This window comes from Capra hircus, chromosome 5 (genome assembly GCF_001704415.2).
Source record: "Capra hircus breed San Clemente chromosome 5, ASM170441v1, whole genome shotgun sequence".
Lineage (NCBI taxonomy): Eukaryota > Metazoa > Chordata > Mammalia > Artiodactyla > Bovidae > Capra > Capra hircus.
The window spans coordinates 20,661,354-20,689,171 of record NC_030812.1 but is presented as its reverse complement, the minus strand read 5'-3'; the positions used below and the strand labels follow the sequence as shown (position 1 = coordinate 20,689,171).

The window sequence follows — 27,818 nt, the reverse complement described above, 5'->3', positions numbered from 1 at the left end:
AGCAGCATTAAACCATTTGATTTTTATTTTAAGCTATTTGAAACCCTTAAAAAAGTGAAGTAACAAAAATGGTACAATCATGCAGGCTCATCAGAAGAAAAAGATCACTGATATTATTTGCCAGCGATTTGTTTGTGTTTGTATCTGTACTATACATTACTTATGAGACCACAAATATAAGTTAATTATCAAAACTGGCCCTTGAAATAAGACTTATTTTTAAGAACAACTGAGGAGCAGAGTTCTTATTCAACTAGGAAGTTTCAGAGTAAAATTTAAACCAGATTCTTCTGATGCCAAAGTACAGAGATCCAGGCACTAAAACCTCCATTATTTTTCAATTCCTTCTCTTTCATCTTTGCTTCTTTTAGCTGTGTCCCATATTAAGGCTTACTTTCTTTGAAATTAAGTTATTTGAGTATTAGGAACCAGAAAAAACGTTTTCTAGTGATTGCAATTAACACACTATCTAAGTATCTCTCTTAGCCGTCAAAGTATTTAAGGAAGAGACAGGAAAGATGATCCTTCTGAACTCAAAGCAGCTTTGTAAAACACATGGCGATTGAGTAATCTTTGCCAAACACATTTCTTCCTCATACATTTTCAAGATAAAGTAGAAAATAAGATATAGCTTTCATTGCCAGTGTTCATGGTCACATTCATTTGGATAATTAGTATAAATCACTTAAATCAATTTAAGCACCAAACTTATGCTTAGCGCAGAATTTCATCACACTCAGCCTACCTACATGCCAGAATGCGGAACCCACAAGAATACTCTGAGTAACTCAGGCTGAATGAGTGGCCCAGGGCCTATTTGGAAACCAAATTTTCATATAATGATGACAACAAAGAACACTTTTAAGACTGAGTATTGACTGGTGGGGTAATTTGGGAGAAAGATAAATTTAAAATTCTGTTCTGTTTTACTTGGTGCTGAATAAGAATCCAAATAGTATTCAGGATTTTGAAGACTTTAACAAAACAGGGAGATGAGCCTGTAATGTAAATATCATGTGCTGGAGGAACGGAGTTCACTGGTTAGGTATAGACTGGCAGAGTGGAGACTCTGAGCAAATAGATAAGTAGGACATTTGCTTTTCAATCTGGCTTTGCCTGGGCACTTAAATCATTACCACACACACTGCAAAGAATGGGGGTAGAAACCACCAGCTTTGGGCGTTGCTCCTGAGTACAACTGATTCATCCTTGAGAGGCAGTTTTTCACAGAGTTGAGTGACATGGGCTACGGAGTCAGACTCCTCATGTGTGAGTCTCAAGTCTGTCACACCAACTGTGTGCCTTGGACTGCCATAAAAACCTTCTGAGTTTCAGCTTCTGAGTCCTAAGATACCTTGGGAGAAGACTTGAGAGTCCCTTGGACTACAAGGTGATCAAACCAGTCAGTCCTAAAAGAAATCAGTCCTTAATATTCACTGGAAGGACTGATGGTGAAGCTGAAGCTTCAGTACTTTAGCCACCTGATGTGAGGAGCAGACTCACGGGAAAAAACCCTGATGGGAAAGATCATCTTCAGAACATGTGATTTAATTCAAAATAATTTTTAAGGGAATTTTTGAAAGAGTTAACTTTTGAAGGTAGCAGCTTTAAAAATGCCAAGAGCCAACTCACTGGAAAAGACCCTGACGCTGGGAAAGATTGAGGGCACTAGAAAGTGGGTGACAGAGGATGAGATGGTTGGAGAGCATCATCGACTCAATAAACATGAGCTGGAGCAAACTCTGGGAGGTCTGAAGGATAGGGAAGCCTGGCATACTGCAGTCATGAGGTCACAAAGAGTTGGACACGACTTAAGAGACTAAATAACCAGGATTTAACTTAGAGCCTGGAACATAGCTAACGTTTAAGGAATGTTATCTTTACCATGGAATCAGTTATTAGTCAACAGCCACAGAGGGTTATGCACTGGTGATCAGAGAAGCCTTCATGGAAGGGAGAGGATTTGTGCTATAATGAAGACTATCTCTACTGGCATGGGTTCACTTACAAATTGTCTGCTTACCAATCTTTTGCTGAAAGTCAGGAATAGAAGCAGGTAAATCAGACCAAGTCCCTCCCTGTCCCTCAGTAGCTCTCAATCTAGTCATCTTAGAAAAACACAGCTTCAACATAATAATGGAAGTGAAAAAATTCAGTATAAACAAGATCTGTAGTTTGGGGACATAAGCTTTCTATGAGTTCAGCCACAAAATGTACAGAAGTGCTGAGAAATTATGTCTCCAAACCTGTCATTAGTCACAGACCTGACAGAAAATCTTAGATATAAATTATTTTACTCTTGTGTTTATCTACTATTGTTTTTGAATAGTATGTAAGTCTAGTTACATGCATAAACTCTATAATGAATACAGAAATAGATGTATATAGATAAATATAATTATAGATAAGATCAGATAAATATAAGCTATATACAATGGGTTTCCCTGGTGGCTCAGATGGTAAAGAATACACCTGCAGTGTGGAAGACCTGGGTTTGCTCCCTGGGTTGGGAAGATCCCCTGGAAGAGGTATGGCAACCCACTCCAGTATTCTTGCCTGGAGAATCCTCAAGGACAGAGGAGCCCGGCAGGCTACAGTTAATGGGGTCATAAAGAGTCGGACACAATTGAGCGACTAAGCACAGCAAGAGCTATATACAATAATATTATCTCATAAAATAGTTTACAAAAAATATACATAAAGTATATTGTATATTTCCCACATCACATCTTGTATTATATATTATTAATTATGTGTTATATTATGATATAAAATATAAATTAAGACCGTGAGGCAAAGAAAAGAGTTGTTAACATAATATGAAGCCAAGGGTTTAGTACATATTTGAAAATGCATACTATTCTATATATGACACATAGAGATACATACAATATAGAAATTTTCTGGGCAATAGTGTTAGGTTTTAAGGAACCTTATACATGTTCCTGCTATGGCCTACCTAAATTTAGGATCAACTGAGAGACAGCAATGAGACTAAGACAAATAGAGTTCAAGATATCCCCCTTATTACTGATAAAGGCTGAGTTGTAATATATGACTTAGGTGTGAAGCAACTGTGGGATTTTTAATATAAAACTTCAGAAATAGGCCAGGTCATCAGTCACAGGTAAGGCTAGTCAACTTCAGGACTCAGAATACAGTAAACCTTATTGCCTGCACGAAGGGGCAAAACAGAATGCATGCTCCTGGCAAGCAGGCAACTTCTTCTAAAAAAGGAGATAGCCACTCATGCTGAGCTCCTCTTCTTACTCACTAATTACCCTGGTCATTCTTGTTCCCTTAGGAGAAGTGGATGGACCCAATCTCCAACACGGTGGCCTCACGAGCCATTAGGCGTGGCCACTGAGTTCAATATAGCTCTCCACATCAAGAGGGGAGTCAGCCCATTTTTAGGACACTGGCTCCCACATTCCTGAGGCCTGCCCTTGAGGCCTGCATGAGGCCAACCAGCACTCTTGGATATCCTCTGTAGATTTGGATTGCACAAAATCGTGAAGTAGGTCCAAGAACATCAGTGAATTTATCTCAAAGATTGAAATTTCACTCTCAGTTCTATGTTGTAACCTCAAATTATATCAAGCCCCATTATTTAATATCAGAGCTTCTGCAATGAAGTGAAATGCTGAGTAATTACACCAATAAGACAATTTCAGAAACATAGAGGAAACAGATTTGCCTATAGCTCCCCTACCTCTATAACGTTTTGGAGGAGAAGTTAAAAAGTACACATTGATGTCCCTTGCATATTAAAGCATGTTGTTATTTAGTCGCTAAGATATGTCTGACTGTTTTGAAACCCCATGGACTGTAGCCTGCCAGGATCCTCTCTCCATGGAATTTTCCAGGCAAGAATACTGAAGTGGGTTGCCATTTCTTTCTCCAGGGGATCTTCCTGATCCAGAGATGGAACTCGCATTTCCTGCATTGGAGGCAGATTCTTTACCACTCAGCTACCTGGAAAGTCCATATTAAAGTATGAATGAAAGTCACTCAGACATGTCTGACTCTTTGCAACTCATAGACTATACAGTCCATGGAATTCTCCAGGCCAGAATACTGGAGTGGGTAGCTTTTTCCTTCTCCAGGGGATCTTTCCAACCCAGGGATCGAATCCAGGTCTCCCACATTGCAGGCAGATTCTTTACTAGGTGAGCCACAAGGGAAGCCTATATTAAAGTAGAAACTTGTTTAAATCCAAAGAGATTATAGTACAAAGTCAGAATTACTTGCCTCATGATTTAAAAGATCAAAGAATATGGACTCCCAAACTCCCCTTTTTCACAACCTGAGTGGACTCTACCAGGTACAGATGTAGTTCTTCAAAGGCACGTAAATTGCTGTTTGGTCATTACCAAGTCTCCTGTGACCCTAATATTTAAAGAGAATGAAGCAGATTGCCACATACAATATTATCACAGTATTGAGCCCAACTTCCATCAAATTTTAAGAAATATGTTAATCCTGAGTCCCTCAACAGCCATTCTAGGCAAAAGTGTATTCCTCATGCCTGTACATACTATTGCCAGAGACCAAGGAGAGAGTTGATGGTATCTGAGAATTCAGAAGATGGAAGAACTTTTGGTTTAACCTCATCCGGATATTGGTCAGCTTACGTTCATTGTCCCTAGCCTACAGAATTTGAGGTCAAGTACAATTTGGAGAAATCTCCCACTAGAAGTTAAATTTTGGCACTTTTTACCTTTACGAGAGCAGCTGTTCTCAAAGAGTAATTCTTAAGCTGGCAGCATCAACATTAAGCTGGTCAGGTATGCAAACGTTCAGGTTCCACTCCAGATCTAACAAATCAGAAACCTACCCTCCAGGTCATTCTGATGTACCTGTGAGCTGCACTGAACTAGAAAACATCCCCAAACATCATGTCTCTTCCCTCACAGTATCATTGGAGATATTACTGTTTATTGGCCCAGTTTTAAACATGCATTTTTTTCAGCACAGGTGATTGATGGCTTTCCTGGTGCCTCAGTTGGTAAAGAATCTGCCTGCATTGCAGGAGACTGCCTGCAATATAGGAGACCTGGGTTTGATCCCTGAGCCAGGAAGTTCCCCCTGGAGAAGGAAATGGCAACCCACTCTAGATTTTTTTGCCTGAAAAATCCCACAGACACAGGAGTCTGGTAGGTTATAGTCCATAGCATTGCAAAGAGTTGGACATGACTGAGCAACTAAACCACCACCCCACCAATCATCAGATCCACCTGAAGCTTATCTTCTGCACAGTCAAAGCTTTTGAACTCCATTTTCCTGCTAAGTCCTGGTTGTCTGGCTCCTGGTGCTGCAATGAGTATGTGTTCTTTCAAGGGACAGATGGTTGTATGCAAGGGTTTTCAGCCAGGGGTTTCTCCAGTTTGGAAGCTCTGTGTGCCGGGGGCTTTTAGCCTTGCTTCAGGCTGTGAAATTCAAGAAATATACCTCCCAGAGCATTTCCACTGCTTTCCCACGAGTTTTTGTTTGTTTGTTTTGTTTCAAGCTGGAGAATGAACCTCTGCAGATTCCTGAAGTGAAACTGCCAGCTGATGACTCTCATGATTGTGGCCCTTGGGAGGCCAGTAAAAATCAATCCCTCTACTGTGTGTGCTAAGGCTATACTCAACATTTCAGAGTTCCAGGACTTAATTGGCACTTGTGTCTCCTACATTCTAGTCTGTGGAATTAACGTTGACCTTGGCCATATATGGAGAAGGAAATGGCAATCCACTCCAGCACTCTTGCCTGGAAAATCCTATGGACGGAGAAGCCTGATAGGCTACAGTCCATGGGGTCGCAAAGAGTCGGACATGACTGAGCAACTTCACTTCACTTCACTTGGCCATAGATTTGAATCACCTCTAAGACGCCAGGCCTCCCTGTCCATCACCAACTCCTGGAGTTCACTCAGACTCACGTCCATTGAGTCCGTGATGCCATCCAGCCATCTCATCCTCTGTCCCTTCTCCTCCCGCCCCCAATCCCTCCCAGCATCAGAGTCTTTTCCAATGAGTCACTTCTTCGCATGAGGTGGCCAAAGTACTGGAGCTGCAGCTTTAGCATCATTCCCTCCAAAGAAATCCCAGGACTGATCTCCTTCAGAATGGACTGGTTGGATCTCCTTGCAGTCCAAGGGACTCTCAAGAGTCTTCTCCAACACCACAGTTCAAAAGCATCAGTTCTTTGGCACTCAGCCTTATGATATTGAAACTCTGATCAAAGACATAAATATGAACAAAATCAAATTCAGAACATTTAAAAGTCCTTCACCGTAACTATATTGAATCTATAACACATATATAGGATGGAGATTAAAGCAGATCCATACATTTTGATACTGAGATTAATAAGGAAGATCGTAGAGCCAAATATTACCAGAGTCAATTAACTACTACTCAGCAGCCTCCTGTTGACAGGATGACTTCTATCAGGCTAATGACTGCAAAAACGTACGATAGTCAACAAATTCAAGGATTTCAAACCCTGGAAAAACAGCCTTCTGTTACTTTACGTTATTATAGAGCTGATATACACAGGGTCCTCTGTTCTGCTTCTGTTTCTACAAAGTTTTAACTATAATTGACTGTGAAGAAGGCTGAGCATGGAAGAATTGATGCTTTTGAACTGTGGTGTTGGAGAAGACTCTTGAGAGTCCCTTGGACTGCAAGGAGATCCAACCAGTCCATTCTGAAGGAGATCAGCCCTGGGATTTCTTTGGAAGGAATGATGCTAAAGCTGAAACTCCAGTACTTTGGCCACCTCATGCAAAGAGTTGACTCATTGGAAAAGACTCTGATGCTGGGAGGGATTGGGGGCAGGAGGAGAAGGGGACGACAGAGGATGAGATGGTTGGATGGCATCACGGACTCGATGGACGTGAGTCTGAGTGAACTCCAGGAGTTGGTGATGGACAGGGAGGCCTGGTGTGCTGTGATTCATGGGGTCACAAAGAGTCGGACACAACTGAGTGACTGAACTGAACTGAACTGAACTGAAGCCCCCAAGTGAAGCTACAGAGACTACAGAGAACATACTGGTGGCAATAACAGGGTTCAGGTTAACATACTAGGTTAGAAAGTTCTTTTGGATTTGTTTAAAGTCATTCTGCCACTGAGAGATTAAGTCAGATTTCTAAATTTGCAACATTTTGCAAGGCCTTACCACCAATCCTGTACAATAGGAAAAAAATATAATGTAATAACTATTTTGAAGACAATTGAATCTTAGCTGCTTCTCCCTAAAACATCCTCTGAAATGCAAGTTTTCCTGTTTAAAATGTCTGTAATCACCTCTGATAATACATAAATCATCATCGTGAATGAACAGCAGTTGTATTCAGAGATGGTCTGCATATTAAAAGGCACAGCTTGTTATACTTTGTGCCCAAGAAAGTCTGTGTTAGAAGGAACAATTTGCTTTGTGTTAGGATGGGAAAGATTGAAACTTAAAAAAAATACGAAATTACTCCATCATAAAATAAAGAGCCAGTGTTTGAAAGGTTCCAAATATCTTGGTTTTCAGTCCAGCTTCTTTGTTTTCAATTACTGTGATTGACTCTCTCCCCCTACTCCCATCCTCATGAGATTACTGATTTCAGCCTGCACTAAATTGTCCTTCTGGCAACCTTACTTGGGGAACAAGGGCAGTAAGGGGAAAGGGAAAATGAACTGACTTTGCTATTAGATAATGTTTCTACAGCCTTTGCCAAAGTCCCCTACCAATATCATTTGGAGACATTCAATTATAACTAGATGATACATTTTGTGAGAACTAAGATATTAGAAACCTATTTAGTTTCTGGAGCCTAAGGGGGTGATGGTGAACAGAGTCCTGAATAAACTGGGATAAAACTGAAGTAAAAAACAGTCTATCTGGCAAGTAAAAATGAAATATATCCATTTTCTGACAAGAAAAGGAAATGAGAAAATAAACATGTGAACAAAGGAAAAAACACTGAGGTCCCAGAAGAGATACCGGCTAGAGAGGATATGATTAAATGCAACCTTCAAATCATCAGCTTTTGTTTCTTTTGCATTACAGTTTTCACTTAAACAAGGCATTGAACACAAATCTACAAAGAATAACTGTACATTAGGATAGATTTAAAAAAAAGAAAGCATGTACAGGTTTTCTTCAATACATACAGATCTTAGCAAGTTAATATAAAATATTATGACTGTATGCTATTTTGATTAAAAAAAGCCGTTAACTAGTCTTGATTTTGACTTTCATTTATTCATTATATAGATTTACTAATTTTGAAATAAGTTAATAAAATACTGAGATTTAAAGATAGATAAATGGAAATAATGGTGAACCGAGTAAAATTTGGTGATATATTTCAGTAAGTACTACATAAGTGACCTAGATCAAAGAACAGTAGTCTGTTAAAGAGAAATTAGAGAGGATAAAGAGACAAAACATGTGCATATTTACATTTCTCTAATGTCAATGAAATGTGCTAGGTAAATAAATTCCAAAAATGTTAAAAATGGTTTCATTAATTTAATTAGGAAATGAATAAGAAAACAAAAATTGAAAAGGTCTATTTTAGGGCAAGTTACATTAGCAGCAGTAACAAATAATTCAAAATCCCAATGGCTTAATGCAATAAGAAATTTATATCTTGCTGACATGGCTACCTAATGCAGGTCAAGGGGTTTACAGCCTTCCAAGTAGTTATTCAGGGATTCAAACATCTTTCATGTTAGAACGTCACCATCTTCACCTTTGGACTTCAAAGTCACAGTGGATCTTCTGTTGACAGATTAAGGGAAGAGAGAAAGTCTGAAGAAAGAATGCTTGCTCTTCTGATTTGAACCAGACGTTGCACATGATCTTCTCTCCCTATCAGCTGGCCAGAACTAGCCACATGACCCAATCTAGAGTCTAAGAAAGTGGGAAACTGATTTCAGCTGAATGCCCAAGAGGAAAATGAATATATGAAACTTTCATAGCTTAAGAAGACTAGAGCTTCATTCTACATAAAAGCTTATTTCTTACAAAATCGAGAAAACTATAATCAATGCTGCTTGAATTTTACATCTACCTACATCAGTGTTACGTGATATTTTTTATACTTGTCAATTTCAGGAGAAAAACTGATCGGCTGCCAAGTGCTCTCATAGGGGAGCATGGCCTTGGTAGGGTGTTCAGCCTTCATGTGTAGCAACAGACCTACGTAATCAGTCATGGCCAGATATGATGGTAGGCTGATAAATGACACTAAAAAAAAAAATCACATGAAGCTTAAAATATGTACAAGAAAGTCCATTTATGAATTTATAATGTGAGGTCATTTCCACCGATGACAATGCTTACTTCTCCTATCCAGAGCTCCTCTTTCTCAGAATGAAGATATGTAAGAAGTCAGATGATTCAGCATAAATTTTTTTGGCTGAGTACAGAATCAGTAAGTATTAAGGAAATTGTGTAGTTTTATGACAATCATAATCAGATTTAAATCCTGGGCTGACTACATAGGAGCTGTGTGACCTCAGACAGCTTACTCAGCCCTTCCTCCTTCCATTCTCAGTTTACAAATCTATTAAATGTGCACAATCATTGCACCTTCCACAGAGAGCTATTTTGAGAATTACCTGCAAATCAATGGAAAGAGTATAACAGTTGTTCATATACAATGAGTATTCAATCCATGCCCAATATTTTCATCTAGCTTATAATGAGATCCAATGAATCCTATCTTCTCCATTTTAGAGATGATATCTTTAGGTTCAGTGAATTTGGTGTTTCTCTCTTGCAAACAATGATGGCTACAATAACAAAATATCAGGGAAATATCACATATTTCCCTGAACTCGATTTTTCTAGACTATCCCCTTCTTCAGTTTACTTGTGGGAGACCCGAGTTCTATCCCTGGGTCAGGAAGATCCCCTGGAGAAGGAAATAGCAACCCACCCCAGTTTTCTTGAGTGGAAAATCCCATGGGCGGAGGAGCCTGGCAGGCTACAGTCCGTGGGGTCACAAAGAGTCAGACGTGACTGAGCAACTTCACGTTCCTTTCTTTGACTATATCACCATCACTAACGAGTCAAGAGTCATGAGTCAAGAAACTGCTCCCATGTGTTTGAGACAAACAGTCTCTTCTCACTGATCAGATCTACATCATAAGAACAATCTAAAGTAACTTCAGTTTCCTGGGCTGGGAATCTCATTGTGACTCTATCCTGGACTCTATTTTATCTACTAAAATCTGCATTATTTTTTTTCCAATAGGGTCAATTATATTTTCATTCTTGGATCAATGTTTAGAAAATATTAATGGCAGGGGAGATGGACAGTTGACCATAGCTTAACTGTAATGCTTGGCATAGGCATTCAGTCTGGTTGATTAGATAATGATAAACACTGCCAAACCTTCCATCGTTTATAAATTCATTCATTCATTTAGTGATCCTTTCATTCATTCATAAAGATAGGAATTAAACCCAAGTAATGATTTCCATCTCACATGTATTATATTTTCTTTCCATTCTTTCCATCTCACAGGTGTAACATTTTCATTGAGTTTTTCACCAGAAACTTAGTGCAGATTAAGCACAGAGATGAAAAATATTAAAATATCAACAAAAAATATACTAGTTTTAATTAATTCAAACAGTGCTTAAGAGCAGCAAAATGGTTTGTGACTACCCTGAACAGGTGTGAGTAGCATGCTCAACAACACGTCTCTACTGAAAGAATCAGTGGCCAATAAGACAGTTAGAAGAGGTGTGGCTGCTGTTTCTGAACATACTAATTATTCATATTTTTACTCTGAAATTAAGACAAATAAATTTAGGCTTAACGGTAGTAATTCAGTTGCAGAGATCATTTAGATATACATTTTGCTAGAGGGCAAAATTGATTTGATTAAAAGGATTTTTTTGGTTTTTTTTTGTTGTTCAATATTATATTTATTATTGGAGTACAGTTGATGACAGTGTTGTCTTAGTTTCAGGAGTATAGCAAAGTGAGTCAGTTATATTATATCTACTCTTTTTTAGATTATTTCCCCATGTAGCTCATTACAGAGTATTGAGTGGAGTTTCCTGTGCTATATAATAGATCCTTATTAGTTATATGTTTTTATATATTTTAGTGTATATATGTCAGTCTCCCAATTTATCCCCCCTTCTTTATGTTACTGTCACTTAAAATGGTGCTGGGTGCTTTCAGAGAAAGTTTCTTCCGTGGGCAGCTCTGCAGACTATTTTTTAAAAATAAATTTTATTGGAGTATAATTTCTTTACAATACTCTTAGTCTCTGCTATCCAACTAAATCAATCAGCTATATGTAAATGCATATCCGTTCCTTCTTGAACCTCCCTCCTACCCTCCCTCTTTCCACTCATCTAGGTCATCACAGAACACTGAGCTAAGCTCCCTGCCTGCTGACTATTTGAGAATGAAGGTTTCAAATCTTTCACAGTTTTATTAATAAGAATATAAACAAACACAGCCAGTAAAAGTCTGAGTACACATAATCTGGTTAAAAAAAAAGTAACTGACTTTCTTTCCACTTAGAGTCCTTATTTCTCCAGGAGGAGAAACCTCATCTAAGCCACCTCAGGGTCATTTCAGCCCTGTTTTCTCAGAGACTGCATTGAGGTGCGGGGTTACCTCCATGGAATCAGGGCTGTGCTACGTGTGGAGGCCAAGGGATGGTGGAGGACACTTCTTGGTACCATTATCTCTTCAGTGTGACATTTGCAGAGACCTCACTGTGACTTCCCAAGTGGCTCAGTGGTAAAGAATCAGCCTGACAATGCAGAAGAAGCAAGAGACATGGGTTCCAGCCCTGGGTCAGGAAGATCCCCTGGAGAAGGAAATGGCAACCCACTCCAGTATTCTTGCCTGGAAAATTTCATGGATAGAGGAGCCTAGCAGGCAACAGCTCACTGGGTCTCAAAGAGTCAGACATGACTGAGTGACTAAATTCAGCACTCTACCCAGCCTGTGGGCTATGCATCTGTAATCTCTGATAGAAATATACCTCTTTCATGGATATGGAAGGTACTTCTAAACACTGTCTGCTGTGGCATCAACTATCTACAGTTCCAAGGCCAGTAAACAAGAAAATAGAATGAGAAAACCGATTAACTCAAAAATATTCCCTACTGGTACTGGGTCAAGAAGATAAGCACAAGAAGTAATGACACGTGGGAATGACCTTGTATTGTGTCTTTAAATTTAGGGAAATATAATGATCAGATCCAAAGTCCACTCAGTAGGGAGCAAGTTTGAATAAAATAAGGCGAAATGAAAAAGAGGGGAGAAAAACTCCAAAAGAATATTTATATCAGAGGCTCAGTTATATGTGCATTTGAGAAAGGGGGCAGGGGTATTTTCTGGCCATTTATGTTTCTTCCCAAATTTAGGTTTCTGCAGCATTAAGCATAAAAGTCTGTTACTCGGAGAGCCAGGTGGTTACGTCTTCCTGGCCTCATTTTCCTGCATGCATTGCCTCACTGCTTCATATCACGGTATGAAAATTGTTAAAGAGGAACAGAAGACAGAACCCTAAATCACTCCTATCCAATGGTGAGAATAAATGCGTCTGCAGGGCAAAAGTCTCTCCGGGCACAGCACTTTGAGGCTATAGTTCTGTAACTTTGCTGAACTGAAAATGCATTCCTTTCCGTCGGTCTTAAAAGCTGCTCAACATTCACATTTTATTAGCAAGGAAGCATGAACAAAACAGTTTTTGATAAACATAAAAGCTGTTTTGCCTCATTATATAGAATGACAACTGAGATCTTACAGCTTCACGTCAAATCAGTGGAAAAACAATTATCTGTAAAAAAAAAAAAAGCATGCACAAACATTTTTCTACAAAGCTAAAGATTCAAGGCAACGTGTCTGGAATGTGTTTCTCCCTTTAGGCTGCCTCCATTCCATGAAACATCTGTCTCAATTTCCGTTCTTCCCAGAACCTCCTTTTGGTCTCTTTGCAAATCCATTCCTTCTGAAACTGCCTCCTTCTGACCCTGCAGATGGAAACCGTATGTTTCTCTGTTTAAGGAAGTGTGCTTCTCAGGCAGAGATTTCTGGACACGTTTTATAATATCTTCATGTATGGCTTCCTAATGCACCCAATATACTGTAATTTGCTTTACGTTTGCTTTCATGCTTTAAATGCAGTAAAATAAGCTTTAATACCTGTGTTGATTTTTCTTTGCAAAATGTCTAAAACTAAGCATGGAGCTGTGAATTAGATATATTTTGGACAAGCCAAATTTTTTTTGAATTATAATCAATAAGCACTTGTTGACCACCTACTATGCCAAAGCTTTGAGGTGCAAAGATAGAAGACCTAACTCAAAGTGTACCATACAGAAAACCGATGGAATCAATACCATACAATGCAGGAAGGGCTGAAATGGAGAAACTACAGATGCACAGAAGGAGACACAATCCAGAAAAACAAATTGACCAAAAAATAGTATAGTTTCCTTTAAAGTGATAATTTTCATTTGTGAAGCAATGTATTCAAGTGCATAAAAGTGACCTTATATCATAAGTCTATCATAAAATTTTAAAATAATCTGAAACATCTATCTAAAATACTTAGAAAGTATCTAGTGTAATTATGTATTTATTTTACATATTTCATATTTCAAACATGAAAGTAATAGCTTGCATATCATGTTGACATTAAGTAAGTTAGAAAGTAATTTGTGTGTGTGTGTTTAATGAAAACAAATAAAGAAGGATTAAAAAAATCAAGGTGATAAAGGGAGACTTTGGAAATTCTAGGGTGTCCTGAAAAAACTAGTCCTCTAAGGATGATTCCTACATAAGCCTGTGAGTGGGTGTAATCACTCAGTTGTATTTGATTGCAACCCCATGGACTGTAGCCCACCAGGATCCTCTGTCCACGGGATTTTCCAGGCATGAATACTGGAGTGGGTTGCCATGCCCTCCTCCAGGGGATCTTCCCAACCCAGGGATGGAACTCAGGTCTCCTATGTCTCCTGCTTGGCAGGTGGATTCTTTACCTCTGAGCCAGTTCCTACGTTGACAACCAATTGTCTTGAGCAAATTTCTTTCCCAAAGTTTCAAGGTCAGCAGGAAGTTAGGGTAGGGTGGTAGGGATTTACTAAGGGATACAAAGAAACAGGGGCTTCCCTAGTGGTTCGTGATAAAGAATCCACCTGTCAATGCAGGAGGCCCTGGTTCAATCTCTGGATCAGGAAGATCCCTTGAAGAAGGAAATGGCAACCCACACCAGGTTTTTGCCTGGAAAATCCAACGGACAAAGGAGCTTGGTGGGCTACAGTCTATGGGGTTGCAAAAGAGTCCGACACAATTTACAAACTAAATAACAACAAAGAAAGAGACACTGAGATAAGGGAAGAAAGTTGAGTAAGGGGTTCTTCTAAGTGCCAAACAGCGTTCTTAGAACTAAAAACTCACTGCATAAAACATGGAAGTAAGAAGAGAAAATCAAGAATAATCTAAAATAGAAGCCATCTTTGACTAGGTTTCCAAATTTTATAAGAGTGCCTTGTATTGTCAAAGCTCTCAAGAAGGTCAATTTTAATATCCCGATATTACTGGTAATATTTGTTATTCAAATAATAGTGAAAACATATGAGAAATGGCATTCCATGATCAAACCATGTAGTTTTCATACTTTCACATATTGTAGTTTAGCATAAAGGATAAAGGAAAGGAAAGTGAAGTCGCTCAGTCATGTCTGACTCTTTGCAAGCCCTGGACTATAGCCTACCAGGCTCTTCCATCCAAAGAATTTTCCAAGCAAGAGTACTGGAGTGGGTTGCCTTTTACTTTTCAGTAAAAATGCAACCGAAGGAAGTGTAAGTCACTGTAAAGGAACAGAATATTTGAATCTAGAAAATCAAAGATTAAAAGGACTTGAAAATACACATCAATTTCTTATTGGGAGTAGAATTGGGGCTGCAGGAGGAAGGGGAATTTCAGATTTTACTCTCAGAATCTTTCACAATAAGGCATTCTTGCAACACTATGTATTTAGAAAACAATAAACAAGGTTATTTTTAAACCTATGAAATAAACACACGCGGGTGTTTTAAAGAGCAATAAGACCAAAATTAAAAAGGCGCTGGAACTAAGATTTGAGAAACAAAATTAATTAAAAACAAAACAGGAACCGCATGTGCCTTCAGAGGCAAGCAGGCGTCACACAGTGTTCAACTTCAGGACACCAGCGCCCTCTTGTGGCAAAGATGGATACATTTTTTAAAATTTGTGTCATGGCCACAAAGGGTGATTGAGAAGGTTGCCTGATGAAATTCTGCTTCTTTTTTAGATGGAAATAGCAACAGTGATGCCTTCTGGAAACAGAGAGCTCCTCACTCCGCCCCCACAGCCAGAGGAGGCTGAAGAGGAAGAGGAAGAGGAATCTACCCCCAGGCTGATCGATGGTTCTTCCCCACAAGAGCCTGAATTCACCGGGGTTCTGGGTCCACAGACCAATGAAGGTCAGGTCCATCAGGGCTGGACTGTAATGACATTCACTTGTCTCTTTCTGAAAACTGCTAAGTTCCAACTCTGCAGGGACCCACATGACCCAAGGAGAGAACTTTGGTAGAGGCTAGGTTTGAAGCAGGGGATACATGTGTATTTTGTGTTAAAATATAAAGCAGTTTTAATAATTCAGCTTTGGCATGAAGGAAATGATCAAATAACCAAAGATCTGGGTTGAAAATATTCGTCTGGCATCATAACTCAAAAAGCTTTGTGGTGGAATGCATTTCTAGACCAAAGGATACACTGTTAGCAAGATCCGAATCCATGGCTGAGAGATCAAATTCCAGCATTTCTAGGAGATAAGTGATGATGGTGAGGATGATGGTGATGATAGTAATAATGTTTTCCATTGATTGAGCACACACTTTCTGGGGGCCATAATGCTCAGCATGTCACATTACCTCATGTGACTACTACAACCTCCCTGTGAAGTTATTAGTATTCATTTTTTTATATTATTACCTAGGAAACTAGCTCAGAAAGGGTTGGAACTTTCCAGAGATCACTGAACATTAGTTTCACACATTGAGTTTTAAGCAAAGTTGTTCTGATTCTTGAGTGTGTTCTTAGTGGAAACCAGGCTGCCTTTCCACTCAATTCTAGGGGCAGAGAAAGGAAAAGGGAAGACAGGGTTCCATAATATTGGACTCCACTTTGTAGAACCTGAACATTATGTAAATCAGGGCTTTGGGGTGATAAAAGGAATTCCTGGTGCTAAATGTGAGTCTACAGTTTGTCTATATTTCATGTTAGAATTTGTCAGTGTCAACCTCGGGAGGTATTCAAGTGGACTCACACTAGAATACTTTTACACACATGGAGAAAGTGTGTGCTCTGATGAAGGGGGTGCAGAAAAAAACGAATAGTTTCCATTGAGAAGGCTTACTTAGCATCCAATGTCTCTGTACTGTAAGTTCTGGATATGCAAACATCTTTAAATGACTACTATTTTCACAGATATTTCTGTCTAGTACAGAAAGACAGACATGTGAACCAACTTAGAGACAGTAGGTGTTATAGGTAATATAAGAAAAAGTCAGTACAGAGCACACTGAGAGAAAGAAGGAGAGGAAAGAGCATTCAGATCCCCACTTTCAGATCTGCTGGATATTCAGTCTTGAGCAAAGCATTCAATATTTTTTTGCCTTTGTTTCCTCATCTGGAAAATGGGCTAATCAGTAACAGTTGTTACCTCATAGAGTTGTTGCAAGGATTAACTGAATAAATTTAGTGCCTGGCCCACAGTAAACATCATCAATGGTAGTGATTCTCATTATTATTGATAGAAGAGAATTTTTTTTTTTTTACTTACTGTCAACAAATTGTTCAGTGTATGATACATTAACTGTAGGCACTCTGTTGTAAGCAGATGTCTAGAACATAATTCATTTTACACACCTGAAACCATTTCCCTCTCCTGCAGTCCCTGGTAATCACCAATGTACTCTCTGATTCTATGAGTTTCTCACTATTCACTAAGCAGTCATATGAAAAGTTGTCTTTCGTGAAATGCTGCCAATATGCCAGTCACTAAAGTGTTTTCTTGGAGAAGGCAATGGCAACCCACTGCAGTGTTCTTGCCTGGAAAATCCCAGGGACGGGGGAGCCTGGTGGGCTGCCGTCTATGAGGTTGCACAGAGTCAGATACGACTGAAGTGACTTAGCAGCAGCAGCAAAGTGTTTTATATTGTGTCTTTGAAGAGATACAACAGTACTAAGTATGTGCTAGTTATTATTATTTTCACTTTATAAACAGGCAAACTAAAATTCCAAATACCGTGAAAGTGGTCCAAGATCATGGAAGTCATACGTAATGGTGCTGGAATGAAGGCAGAAACCGCTAAATCCTGCCTTTAATGAATACATCGTATTCTTCCCACACAGTCAACTTTCTGTGGGGTGATAGAACATGCTAAAAACAGAACCAGGAAAAATAAATAAATAAATAAAAACAGAATCAGGGAGATACACACACAATGAGAAGGAAATGTGCATGCCCAGCAGAAAGTCCTCGAAACAGGGAAATTAAATATCTCTAGAACATTACTTACTTTTAAGTAATTTCAGGACACCAGCGTTGTCCTGAAAAGTTGACTGATTTGGAATTACCTGATGTGCCAAGATTAAGAGGAGTAGAATGCCCAGTCTTCTGAAAAGCTCTAGTAAAATGTATGGCTCGATAATGTAAATCGTGAAACAATGTAAGAAGAACTATGCCTTAAAACAATTTGTTTCTTTAAGGAGTCTAAGTAATGAAATTAAAAATTTAATTCACATTTTAGTTTGCACAAAAGTAAAATCTAAACTTTAAAAATTAAATGTAAATCGTAAATTTATTTAAGTCAAATAGTTTGGATATATTTAAAACATTAAAAACTGAAACATTATTTGTTACTATAAATATCAATTTCTAGAAGTAATACTCAGAAGCTACATTGAGTAGGCTTGAGTTATAAGTGGAAAAAAACCTAGAATTAAAAACAATTGTTATGACTATAATTACTCTAAGCAATTACTGCTAAATTAGCATGGCCGCATTGGAAAAGGAAATGGCAACCCACTCCAGTGTTCTTGCCTGGAGGATCCCAGGGACGGGGGAGCCTGGTGGGCTGCCGTCCATGGGGTCGCACAGAGTTGGACACGACTGAAGTGACTTAGCAGCAGCAGCAAGTATTAAATATTTTATAGCTCTCTCTTAAAAATTTTTCCCAAACTTCCATTCCTAAAATAACTTTCATTCCTGAAGTTGTTATAAGTGATTTTTTTCTATTTAATGACAGTGTTTTCTTGGGAATCCTAACTTTATAATTAAAATCACTAAAATCCACCTGCAATGCAGAAGACTTGGGTTCAATCCCTGGGTCAGGAAGAAGGAAATGGCAGCCCACTCCAGTATACTTGCCTAGAAAATTCCATGGACATTGGAGCCTAGTGGGCTACAGTCCATGGAGTTGCAGAGAGTTGGACATCACTTAACAACTAAACAACAACAACAATAAGACCTTTGTAGGTGCATTACTAATTCTTGATCTCAAGCCACAAATGGATCCTTCAACAAGGGCAACCAAATGTCTTGATTTGCGTGGGAGCAAGGGATCCCAAGACACGAGGCTTCCAATGCTAAAATCAGCAAACTCTCAGCCAAATGAGGATCACCAAGCAATTCCAAGAAAGTTTTTCATCACTTTTTTTCTTCTGTCTCTCATGGCTATTTGACTTTCTCCATCCATCTCACGTCTCACAACCATTCTCTCCTCCCTAGACTCTTCAAACTCATCAGAGAGCTTAGCTTCCTCCTACACAAAGAAAATACAGTCTTCGGGTTAACGGCTCTTTGGTCTTTCTATTTTCAGACACATAATTTACCTACATCTATGTCCATGCTATTGGAGAAGGCAGTGGCAATCCACTCCAGGACTCTTGCCTAGAAAATCCCATTGACGGAGGAGCCTGGTGGGCTGCAGTCCATGGGGTCGCTAGGAGTCGGACATGACTGAGCGACTTCACTTTCACGCATTGGAGAAGGAAATGGCAACCCACTCCAGTGTTCTTGCCTGGAGAATCCCAGGGACGAGGGAGCCTGGTGAGTTGCCGTCTCTGGGGTCGCACAGAGTCGGACACAACTGAAGCGACTTAGCAGCAGCAGCAGCATATCCACGCCATACATGTTTTACTTACATTTCCATCTACATCCAGCAAATTTGGAAAACTCAGCAGTGGCCAGAGGACTAGAAAAGGTCAGTTTTCATTCCAATCCACAAAAAGGCAATGACAAAGAATGCTCAAACTACCACACAATTGCACTCATCTCACACATTAGCAAAGTAATGCTCAAAATTCTCCAACCCAGACTTCAACAGTAGGTGAACTGAGAACTTCCAGATGTTCAAGCTGGATTTGGAAAAGGCAGAGGAACCAGAGATCAAATTGCCAACATCCATTGGATTATTGAAAAAGCAAGAGAGTTCCAGAAAAACATCTACTTCTGCTTTATTGACTATGGCAAAGGCTTGGACTGTATGGACATCACAAAGTGTGGAAAATTCCTAAATAGATGGGAATACCAGACCACCTTCCCTGCCTCCTTAGAAATCTGCATACAGGTCAAGAAGCAACAGTTAGAACCGGACATGGAACAACAGACTGGTTCCAAGTAGGGGAAGGAGTACGTCAAGGCTGTATACTGTCACCCTGCTTATTTAACTTCTATGCAGAGTACATCATGAGAAACGCTGGGCTGGATGAAGCACAAGCTGGAATCAAGATTGCCGGGAGAAATATCAATAATATCACATACGCAGATGACACCACCTTTATGGCAGAAAGTGAAGAGGAACTAAAGTGCCTTTTGATGAAAGTGAAAGAGGTATGTGAAAAAGCTGGCTGGAAACTCAGCATTCAAATAACTAAGATCATGGCCTGGCCCCATGGCAAATAGATGGGGAAACAATTGAAACAGTGACCGACGTTATTTTCTTGACTCCAAAATCACTGCAGATGGTGACTGCAGCCATGAAATTGAAAGACGTTTGCTTTTTGGGAGAAAAGTTATGACAAACCTAGACAGCATATTAAAAAGGAGAGACATTACTTCGCTGACAAAGGTCTGTATAGTCAAAGCTATGGTTTTTCCAGTAGTCATGTAAGAATGTGAGAGCTGGACCATAAAGAAAGCTGAGCACTGAAGAATTGATGCTTTTGAACTGTGGTGCTGGAGAAGACTGTTATGAGTCCCTTGGACTGTAAGGAGATCAAACCAGCCCAACCCAAAGGAAATCAGTCCTGAATATTCACTGGAAGGATTGATGCTGAAGTTGAAGTTCCAGTACTTTGGCCACCTCATGGGAAGAACTGACTTATTGGAAAAGAGCTCGATCCTGGGAGAGATTGAAGGCAGGAGAAGAAGGGGACAACAGAGGATGAGATGGTTGGATGGCATCACCAACTTGATGGATATGAGTTTCAGCATGCTCCAGGAATTGGTGACGGACAGGGAAGCTTGGCATGCTGCAGTCCATGGAGTTGCAAAGAGTCGGACATGACTGAGCAACTGAACTGACTGACAGACATCCTCGCCTCTTCCCCTTCCTCCTGTTACAACGGAGGAACTGTCTGTGCTCCCTCATGTGGGGTGTAAATGCTTCCCACTGTGTTCTTGGTTCCCTTTCCTGCTGCCCTCTCAGGAACCTTTTTATCTTCAGTCTCTCTCCCTTTGGATACTTTTCTTCAAATCTCTCCCACTTTAGTCCATTTCCTCACCATACACACTAGAAATATGTTTTATAGTTATCACTGTCTCTCTTTGCTTTTTCTTTACAGTCAAACATCTCAGAAACATTGCCTGCATGTTCTATAACTGTCTCCTCACCTCCTACATCCTCCTTCAGGGACTGTGCTCTGGCTTCCAGCCTTATCACTCCACAGCTCTTTCTGAAGTCTCCTTTAACCTCCACAATAACTACTCCAAGAGACGTTTTTCAGTCCTTAACTGATATCTCAGCAGATTGAGATTATTTTCTATTCCCTGTTCCTTCAAACTCTCTCTCCGCTTGGCCTCCATAATACAGATCATCTATTATCCTTCTTTTCTTCTGACCATTGCTTCTCTATCTCCCTTAGAGGCTCTCTGTCCTCTATAAGACCGATAAGACCAATAAGCAGAGAGTGAAGGAGGGAGCTCTGTGTGTGTGTGTGTGAGAGAGAAAATAGATTAATAAATGGAGATATAATTTGAATTTTTTAGGGGGGGGGTCTGTTGCCTTTTCTTGGAGAAAGAAATGGCAACCCACTCCAGTGTTCTTGCCTGGAGAATCCCAGAGACGGGGGAGCCTGGTGGGCTGCCGTCTATGGGGTCGCACAGAGTCGGACACGACTGAAGCGACTTAGCAGAGCAGCAGCAGCAGTTGCCTTTTCTATCACATTATCATAGCCAAGCAAGCGCCATCTTTTATTTTGATAACTCACTGCCCCATGCCCATCTCACTCTGCCGCCCCCCACCCCCATCAATCAGTCTTCCAGCTCACTTTCAAGCAGGGAGATATCTTCACATGCAAATCTGATTATGTAATACTCCTGCCCACCCTTAGGACAAGACACCAGACCTGTAACACAGCCCGGAGGCCTGTGTGTCTTGTGTCCTACACATTCCGATGCTTCTGTGCTGCCGCTACAGGCACTGCCTTTCAGTCCCCCGAGTGAAGGGACCTGGTGCGTGCTGCGTCCTCGGCCTGCAGACTCCGCTCACCTGAACAGTCAGGGCCTGCTCCTCCTGCAGATCTCAACTCAGTCATCACCTCCTCAAAGAACCATGACTCTCAGACTGGATCAAAGTCTCCTGTTTTATGCTTCTATGATATTCCATGACATCTACCACAATCATCATTTTTGTGTGTGTGATTAACATTTATCTTACACAGCAGATCATGAAACAGAACTGTGTCTGTGCTTACCACTGTTCCACCAGCTAGCACAGTGCAATTTACATAGAATAGATTCAATAAATGCATATTAGGTGAATTAATGATAATTGCCCTACCATGTCCTTTGATTTTATTTCAGTGGGGTGTATAAAGTACTGAATGAAAGATCTAAAAAAAATATTATATGTGATGTTTTAAATTTATAAAAACCACAATCTTAATATTTACTTCTGAAAATAGAATTTTCAATAAATATAAAAGCAACAATCATGCAATATTCAGTAGATAATTTAAAATAAAATTTTAAAACATTACAAAGACTATATTAATTATTAGGGCAGCCTGGGTTGTTACATGGAGAAGGCAATGGCACCCCACTCCAGTACTCTTGCCTGGAAAAATCCCATGGATAGAGGAGCCTGGTAGGCTGCAGTCCATGCTAAGAGTCGGACACGACTGAGCGACTTCCCTTTCACTTTTCACTTTCATGCATTGGAGAAGGAAATAGCAACCCACTCCAGTGTTCTTGCCTGGAGAATCCCAGGGACAGGGGAGCCTGTTGGGCTGCCGTCTATGGGGTCGCACAGTCAGACACGACTGAAGCGACTTAGCAGCAGCAGCATTGTTATATTTGACTTTAGTATTTTATTTATAGGAAACTACATAAGAAGATATTAAATATGCCAGCATAGTCTATATGAGACTGTAACCTTGCTTAATAAACATTTGTAATCCCATTATTTGTTAGAAATTGCTTGCTTCTTACATATATTATTTGCCTCTCTTTCAGACTTTCCCACCTGCCTTCTGTGTACTTGTATAAGTACCACCGTATACTGTGATGACCGTGAACTTGATGCTATTCCTCCGCTGCCCAAGAACACAGCTTATTTCTATTCCCGTTTTAACAGAATTAAAAAGATCAACAAAAATGATTTTGCAAGCCTAAGTATGGATGCTGGCACTAATATCCTTCCCTTTTGTTTCTTAAATGTTTGCATTGTAAAATGTTGGTGCCAAAAATGAAACTTGAATATTAAAATATTTCTCTTAAATCAATTTTTACTAATTTGTATGCTTGAAGGTTTGTTTTAATTACAATAAGAAAGAATGATGAATCACTAAAGGTTGTTACGAAACTATATGGATTTCCCAAGTGGCATTAGTGGTAAAGAACCTGCCTGCCAATGCAGGAGACAGAAGAAATGTGGGTTTGATCCCTGCGTAGAGAAGGTCCCCTGGAGGAAGCCATGGCAAGCCACTGCAGTATTCTTGCCTGGAGAATCCCAATGACAATCCTCAGTCCATGAGGTCACAAAGCATCAGGCACGATTGAAGTGACGTGACTTATGCACATGAAACTATATAGTTGTTGATATTCTCAAACTATTTTCAAGTAAACAAAAATCACAAATAATTATATTTTATAAGCTAAAACTCATTATCACGTTATCACAATAAGAGCAGGAAGTCTTGACCATATATTTAGTAGGATCTGGCTTGTTCGAATAGACTTCCATTGAAGCACAATTAAAAAAAGCAAATTGATGAATGCAAATCTAAATTCTGGCCAAAGTTGTTGCCGACTTTGAAAAAAAGTTGGTATGTGTCTTCATTAAGTGTTTTAATCATTTGAAAATTTCTTTTTAATGCCTGTGTATTTTAATGCTAATGTATCTATTACTGTTAGAAAATATAATAATCTGCCAGCACGGAGAAAAAAATATTTTAAATAGTAAGATCCAGACAAAATTTATGAGGAATATAGGAAAAAGATCAATTATTTTAAATATAATGAAATATAATGGGTCTATTTCTTTGCAAAGGCTACACTTTCTTTGGAGTGCATAAATGTGAATAGTATTTGGAGGAAATCCAGGTGGTTCAGTGGTAAGGAACCTGCCTGGCAATGCAGGAGACATAAGGTTCAGGGGTTCAAAACCTGGGTCAGGAAGTTCCCCTGAGGAGGGAATGGCAACCCACTCCAGTATTCCTGCCTGGAGAATCCCATGAACAGAGGAGCCTAGAGGGCTATAGTCCATGAGGTCGCAGAGAGTTGGACATGACTGAGCAGCAGCAGTTGTCTATTACATTTTTATAAAGTTGTTAGAAATAGTTGTTGCATTAACTATTGCTGATTCATGTTTATATCTGTCTATATGTGGGAAATCTTTATATTTTTATGTGAGTGAAATATATTCAACTACTTGTCTCATTTTTTTCCAGATGATCTAAGAAGGATCGATCTGACTTCAAACTTAATATCTGAGATTGATGAAGATGCATTCAGAAAGCTGCCTCAACTCCGAGAGCTTGTCCTGCGTGGCAACAAAATTAGGCAGCTCCCAGAACTGCCAACCACTTTGAGGTTTATTGATATCAGCAACAATAGACTTGGAAGGAAAGGAATAAAGCAAGAAGCATTTAAAGTGAGTTTTAAGTTTGAGTATGAAACACTTTAATCTTCCCGTTCCCTTTGCTATCAGTCTCTAGACTTTTTATTTCCACAAAGGGATTCAATTTGATGAGACTTTTAATGCCTAAAATAAACTTTAGAACACTACGTGTCATGCCTTTGGGAAATACTGTGTTTCTGGTACATTCTGAAGCGGCTTAAGAACTAAGAAGAGAAAGCAGAGCTGGAATAAGAAGTGGGTGGAGCACCAGTCTGTTAAGTTGCACCTAATAATGCTATACGCCAAATGATACATGTTTACCAAGGCTCCACCCAAGGAGAGTACTTTGTGTGGCTGGAAGGACAGTTACTTGCACAGCGTGTGGGTGGTGCCTTGAGGGTAGAAGCCTTCTAAATTATCTGTAAGGGAGATGAATTCAGTTAATCTTATGAATTTTATTTTCAAGTGAAGGAAACAAGTTGCTTGGCACAACCGCAGAGTCTGAGAACAGTAACCAGTTTGGCTTTCTTACCCAGTCTTAACTCCCTTCGAGCTGCTTCTCTAAATATCTGTTGAACAAATAAATTTAAGCTACTGTTTGAAGGGACGTCTCACAACTTCCATGGAAGCTACAAGCGGTTGTGTGGATTTGCCAGCCCTGGGCAATGGTAGAAAGCCTGTATCTCCACCTCTGCTCCTGTGACACCACTGTGGCGGCCAAGGGAGTTAGGGCACCTCATCAGAGCCTGGCAAAGATTAAATATAGTCCCCTCACTCAGAGTCTATTGGCATGGGTGACAGTGAGTCACAGTTTGTCCTATGACATTTGGTCACAATAGACCTGGTCGTATCTAAACGTATATTCTGTCTTGTTAGGCTGCCCTCTTGCTACTTGCGCTGGAGGTGGTACAATTTTCTCGGGGAGAATTTCTCATTTCCCCATTCCTGTAACATGAAGGAAATTCTTGTTATTTCTCACCATAATCCTCAAAATTTTATTGCAGAATCTCTATGTGGGAAATCAATGCCTTGCTTAAACTGAGAAAGTTAGAGTGGACAAAGTAGGTTCTTCCGGAGACTAAGATGTTTCATTTACATAGAGAGATATTTGCTTGCTATCAATTCTTGAAGAACTCAATTGACTAGTCCAGGAACACAGAGAACTAATTTGCCTCAACTTTAGAAAACATGGCAACCCACTCAAATAGTCTTGTCTGGGAAATCCCATGGACGGAGGAGCCTGGTGGGCTGCAGTCCATGGGGTCGCAAAGAGTGGGACATGACTGAGCAACTTCACTCGCTCACTCACTTAGAAAACAAGACTTGAACAGGCCTGTGTTATTTTACAAATAGTTTCATGGACAGGGGATGAACCGTATGACTGTGGCCCACTAATTTCTATTAAGGCCCTCCATTTGGAATGTTTACAGGATATGTATGATCTCCATCATCTCTACCTCACGGATAACAACTTGGACCACATCCCTCTGCCACTCCCAGAAAATCTGCGGGCCCTTCACCTCCAGGTAGGCTTCTGCTAGTAAGTTATGCCCAACACACCCATGGAAAACAGATGCAGACGGGAGGGAGCCACGATGCAAAAGCTGTGTATAATGGCATGTTAATACACTATGATAGTTTTTTTTTCTTCTCTCATTTATTCTCTCTCTCACTCTGAGAACAAGGTGTTTGCATATTCATGACTCTATCTATACTGATTTATTTCTGATAACTTTAGTTTTTATTTTCATTTTTTGCCAAGTCATGATGCATCTTTTTGGCACACAAATCTTTTTTTAGAAAATAAGAGCTTCATCTGCTGAAGAAATGTGTGAAGATTAGAAATGAAAGAGAATAAGAGAGAAAGAAAAATTTAATTTGATTTCTAGCTTTCAGAGGAAAAAAATGTCAGTTTTAGGTCTTGATTTTAGGTTCCATGAACTGAGTTAAATTCAATCCTAGGACATTCCTATCTGCTGAGAGATGATGGACTTTCCTCTCTCTGGATTAAGAAAATGCAGTTTTTTCTAAACCAACATATTTGAAAGCTTGCGTTATTTTAAATTCCTTTAAGCTACATTTTATCTTTGAAGTAATGAGTGAAAACACATTTTCAAAATGTTACGATCTAATATTTTCTAAATACTGGGTTTGCCAGTAAGTTTGTTCATTTTTTCTTTTTTTCCTGTAAGATGTTATGGAAAAACCCGAACAAACTTTGGCCAACCAAATATATTCCATTGAGTATAATACAATATGATCAATTAAAACACATTTTTGGTTGTTGAAACAAAGAAAGATAAATTACTTCCTATTTCAGATGTAACTTTTGGTATACAGTTGTAATCAACTTTCTGTAATAATTTCATCTGTTCTATGGAATAAATCTGTAGAGAACACAACCATTATGTGCTCAAAGACACAAAATCATAGTACAATATTACAATCTTTTAGGAGGAAAAGTATAAACCATCACAAGATTCTGCTATGTGAGAGCAAGTCTGATTCTTTTTTTTTTTTTTGCTCTGTGGATTCTGTAATTATTTACCTCTGTGTCCTTTCTTCCATTCCTATTTACATCTTTCCCTATTTTTTTTTGGTGTCTTTGCGTGTGTATCTATGACTCTTAGATATCTATCTCTTGAGAGTTTTTCTATTTAACTTCCTTAATGTGATGTCCGTTCTAGTCCTTATCTGGTTTCTGGATGGCCCTCTATTGGTCTTCTCTTTTTCTCGGGGTGAATGTCTATGTCAATGAGAATTTCTTGCCTGGTTTAGGATTAGAAAGAGGATTTTCAAGGGAACCATAAAAGGAACTGGAATTTTTTTTCCAATTCTGAATTAAATTTCATTACTATGTCTGATGATATTGACTCCACAGAGTAACCAGGTCTCTGATGTTACATTAAAACATAATGTGCTTGCATATACAATTCTAAGATTTTTTTTGAAGTGATTGGCTTTACATTTCCTATTCTAAGGATTGAAAAAGTATCAAGTGAACATTTAAAAATATTTCTTTCACAATCACCTCACCAATATCCAGTATAAAGCTGTATTTAATTTATATTGTCTTCATTTTATATTTATTTTTAATGCTGATATAAAAATTTCTTTTTGTGATTCATTTGAAAAATATTTTCCAATGTCCTATAAGAATGATGGATCTGGCAAAAGCAGATTCCCTGGGCTGAAATTGTACTTGACACTATTTAACGATTGAACAGATATCTAAACCTCCCTGCATCTCAGGTTTAGTTTATAAAGTGGGTGCTGCATTCACTAACACATGATAATGACTTTAAGATAAGGCATAATAATTATTAACTGTATATGTATTACCAATCAAAGAAAATAGAATAGTGCACAGGTGCTAAATCTGTATTATTCCTCATGGACACTTTGTAAAATAGAGAGTCAATCTATCAGAAAGACATAAGGCTTATACATACATATGTACCTAACAACAAAGCCTCAAA

General features: G+C 39.2%; 1 protein-coding gene across 1 annotated transcript in view; it reads left to right on the top strand.

Annotated features, from left to right (window-relative positions):
- EPYC (epiphycan) overlaps positions 1–27,818 on the top strand; it is a 40,250-nt gene that overhangs the window by 11,114 nt on the left and 1,318 nt on the right. Inside the window, exons 3-6 of the mRNA XM_005679808.2 lie at positions 15,303–15,474; positions 22,734–22,892; positions 24,170–24,372; positions 25,770–25,865. Of these exons, the coding sequence (XP_005679865.2) occupies positions 15,303–15,474; positions 22,734–22,892; positions 24,170–24,372; positions 25,770–25,865 (630 nt within the window). The remainder of the gene's footprint in view (positions 1–15,302; positions 15,475–22,733; positions 22,893–24,169; positions 24,373–25,769; positions 25,866–27,818) is intronic.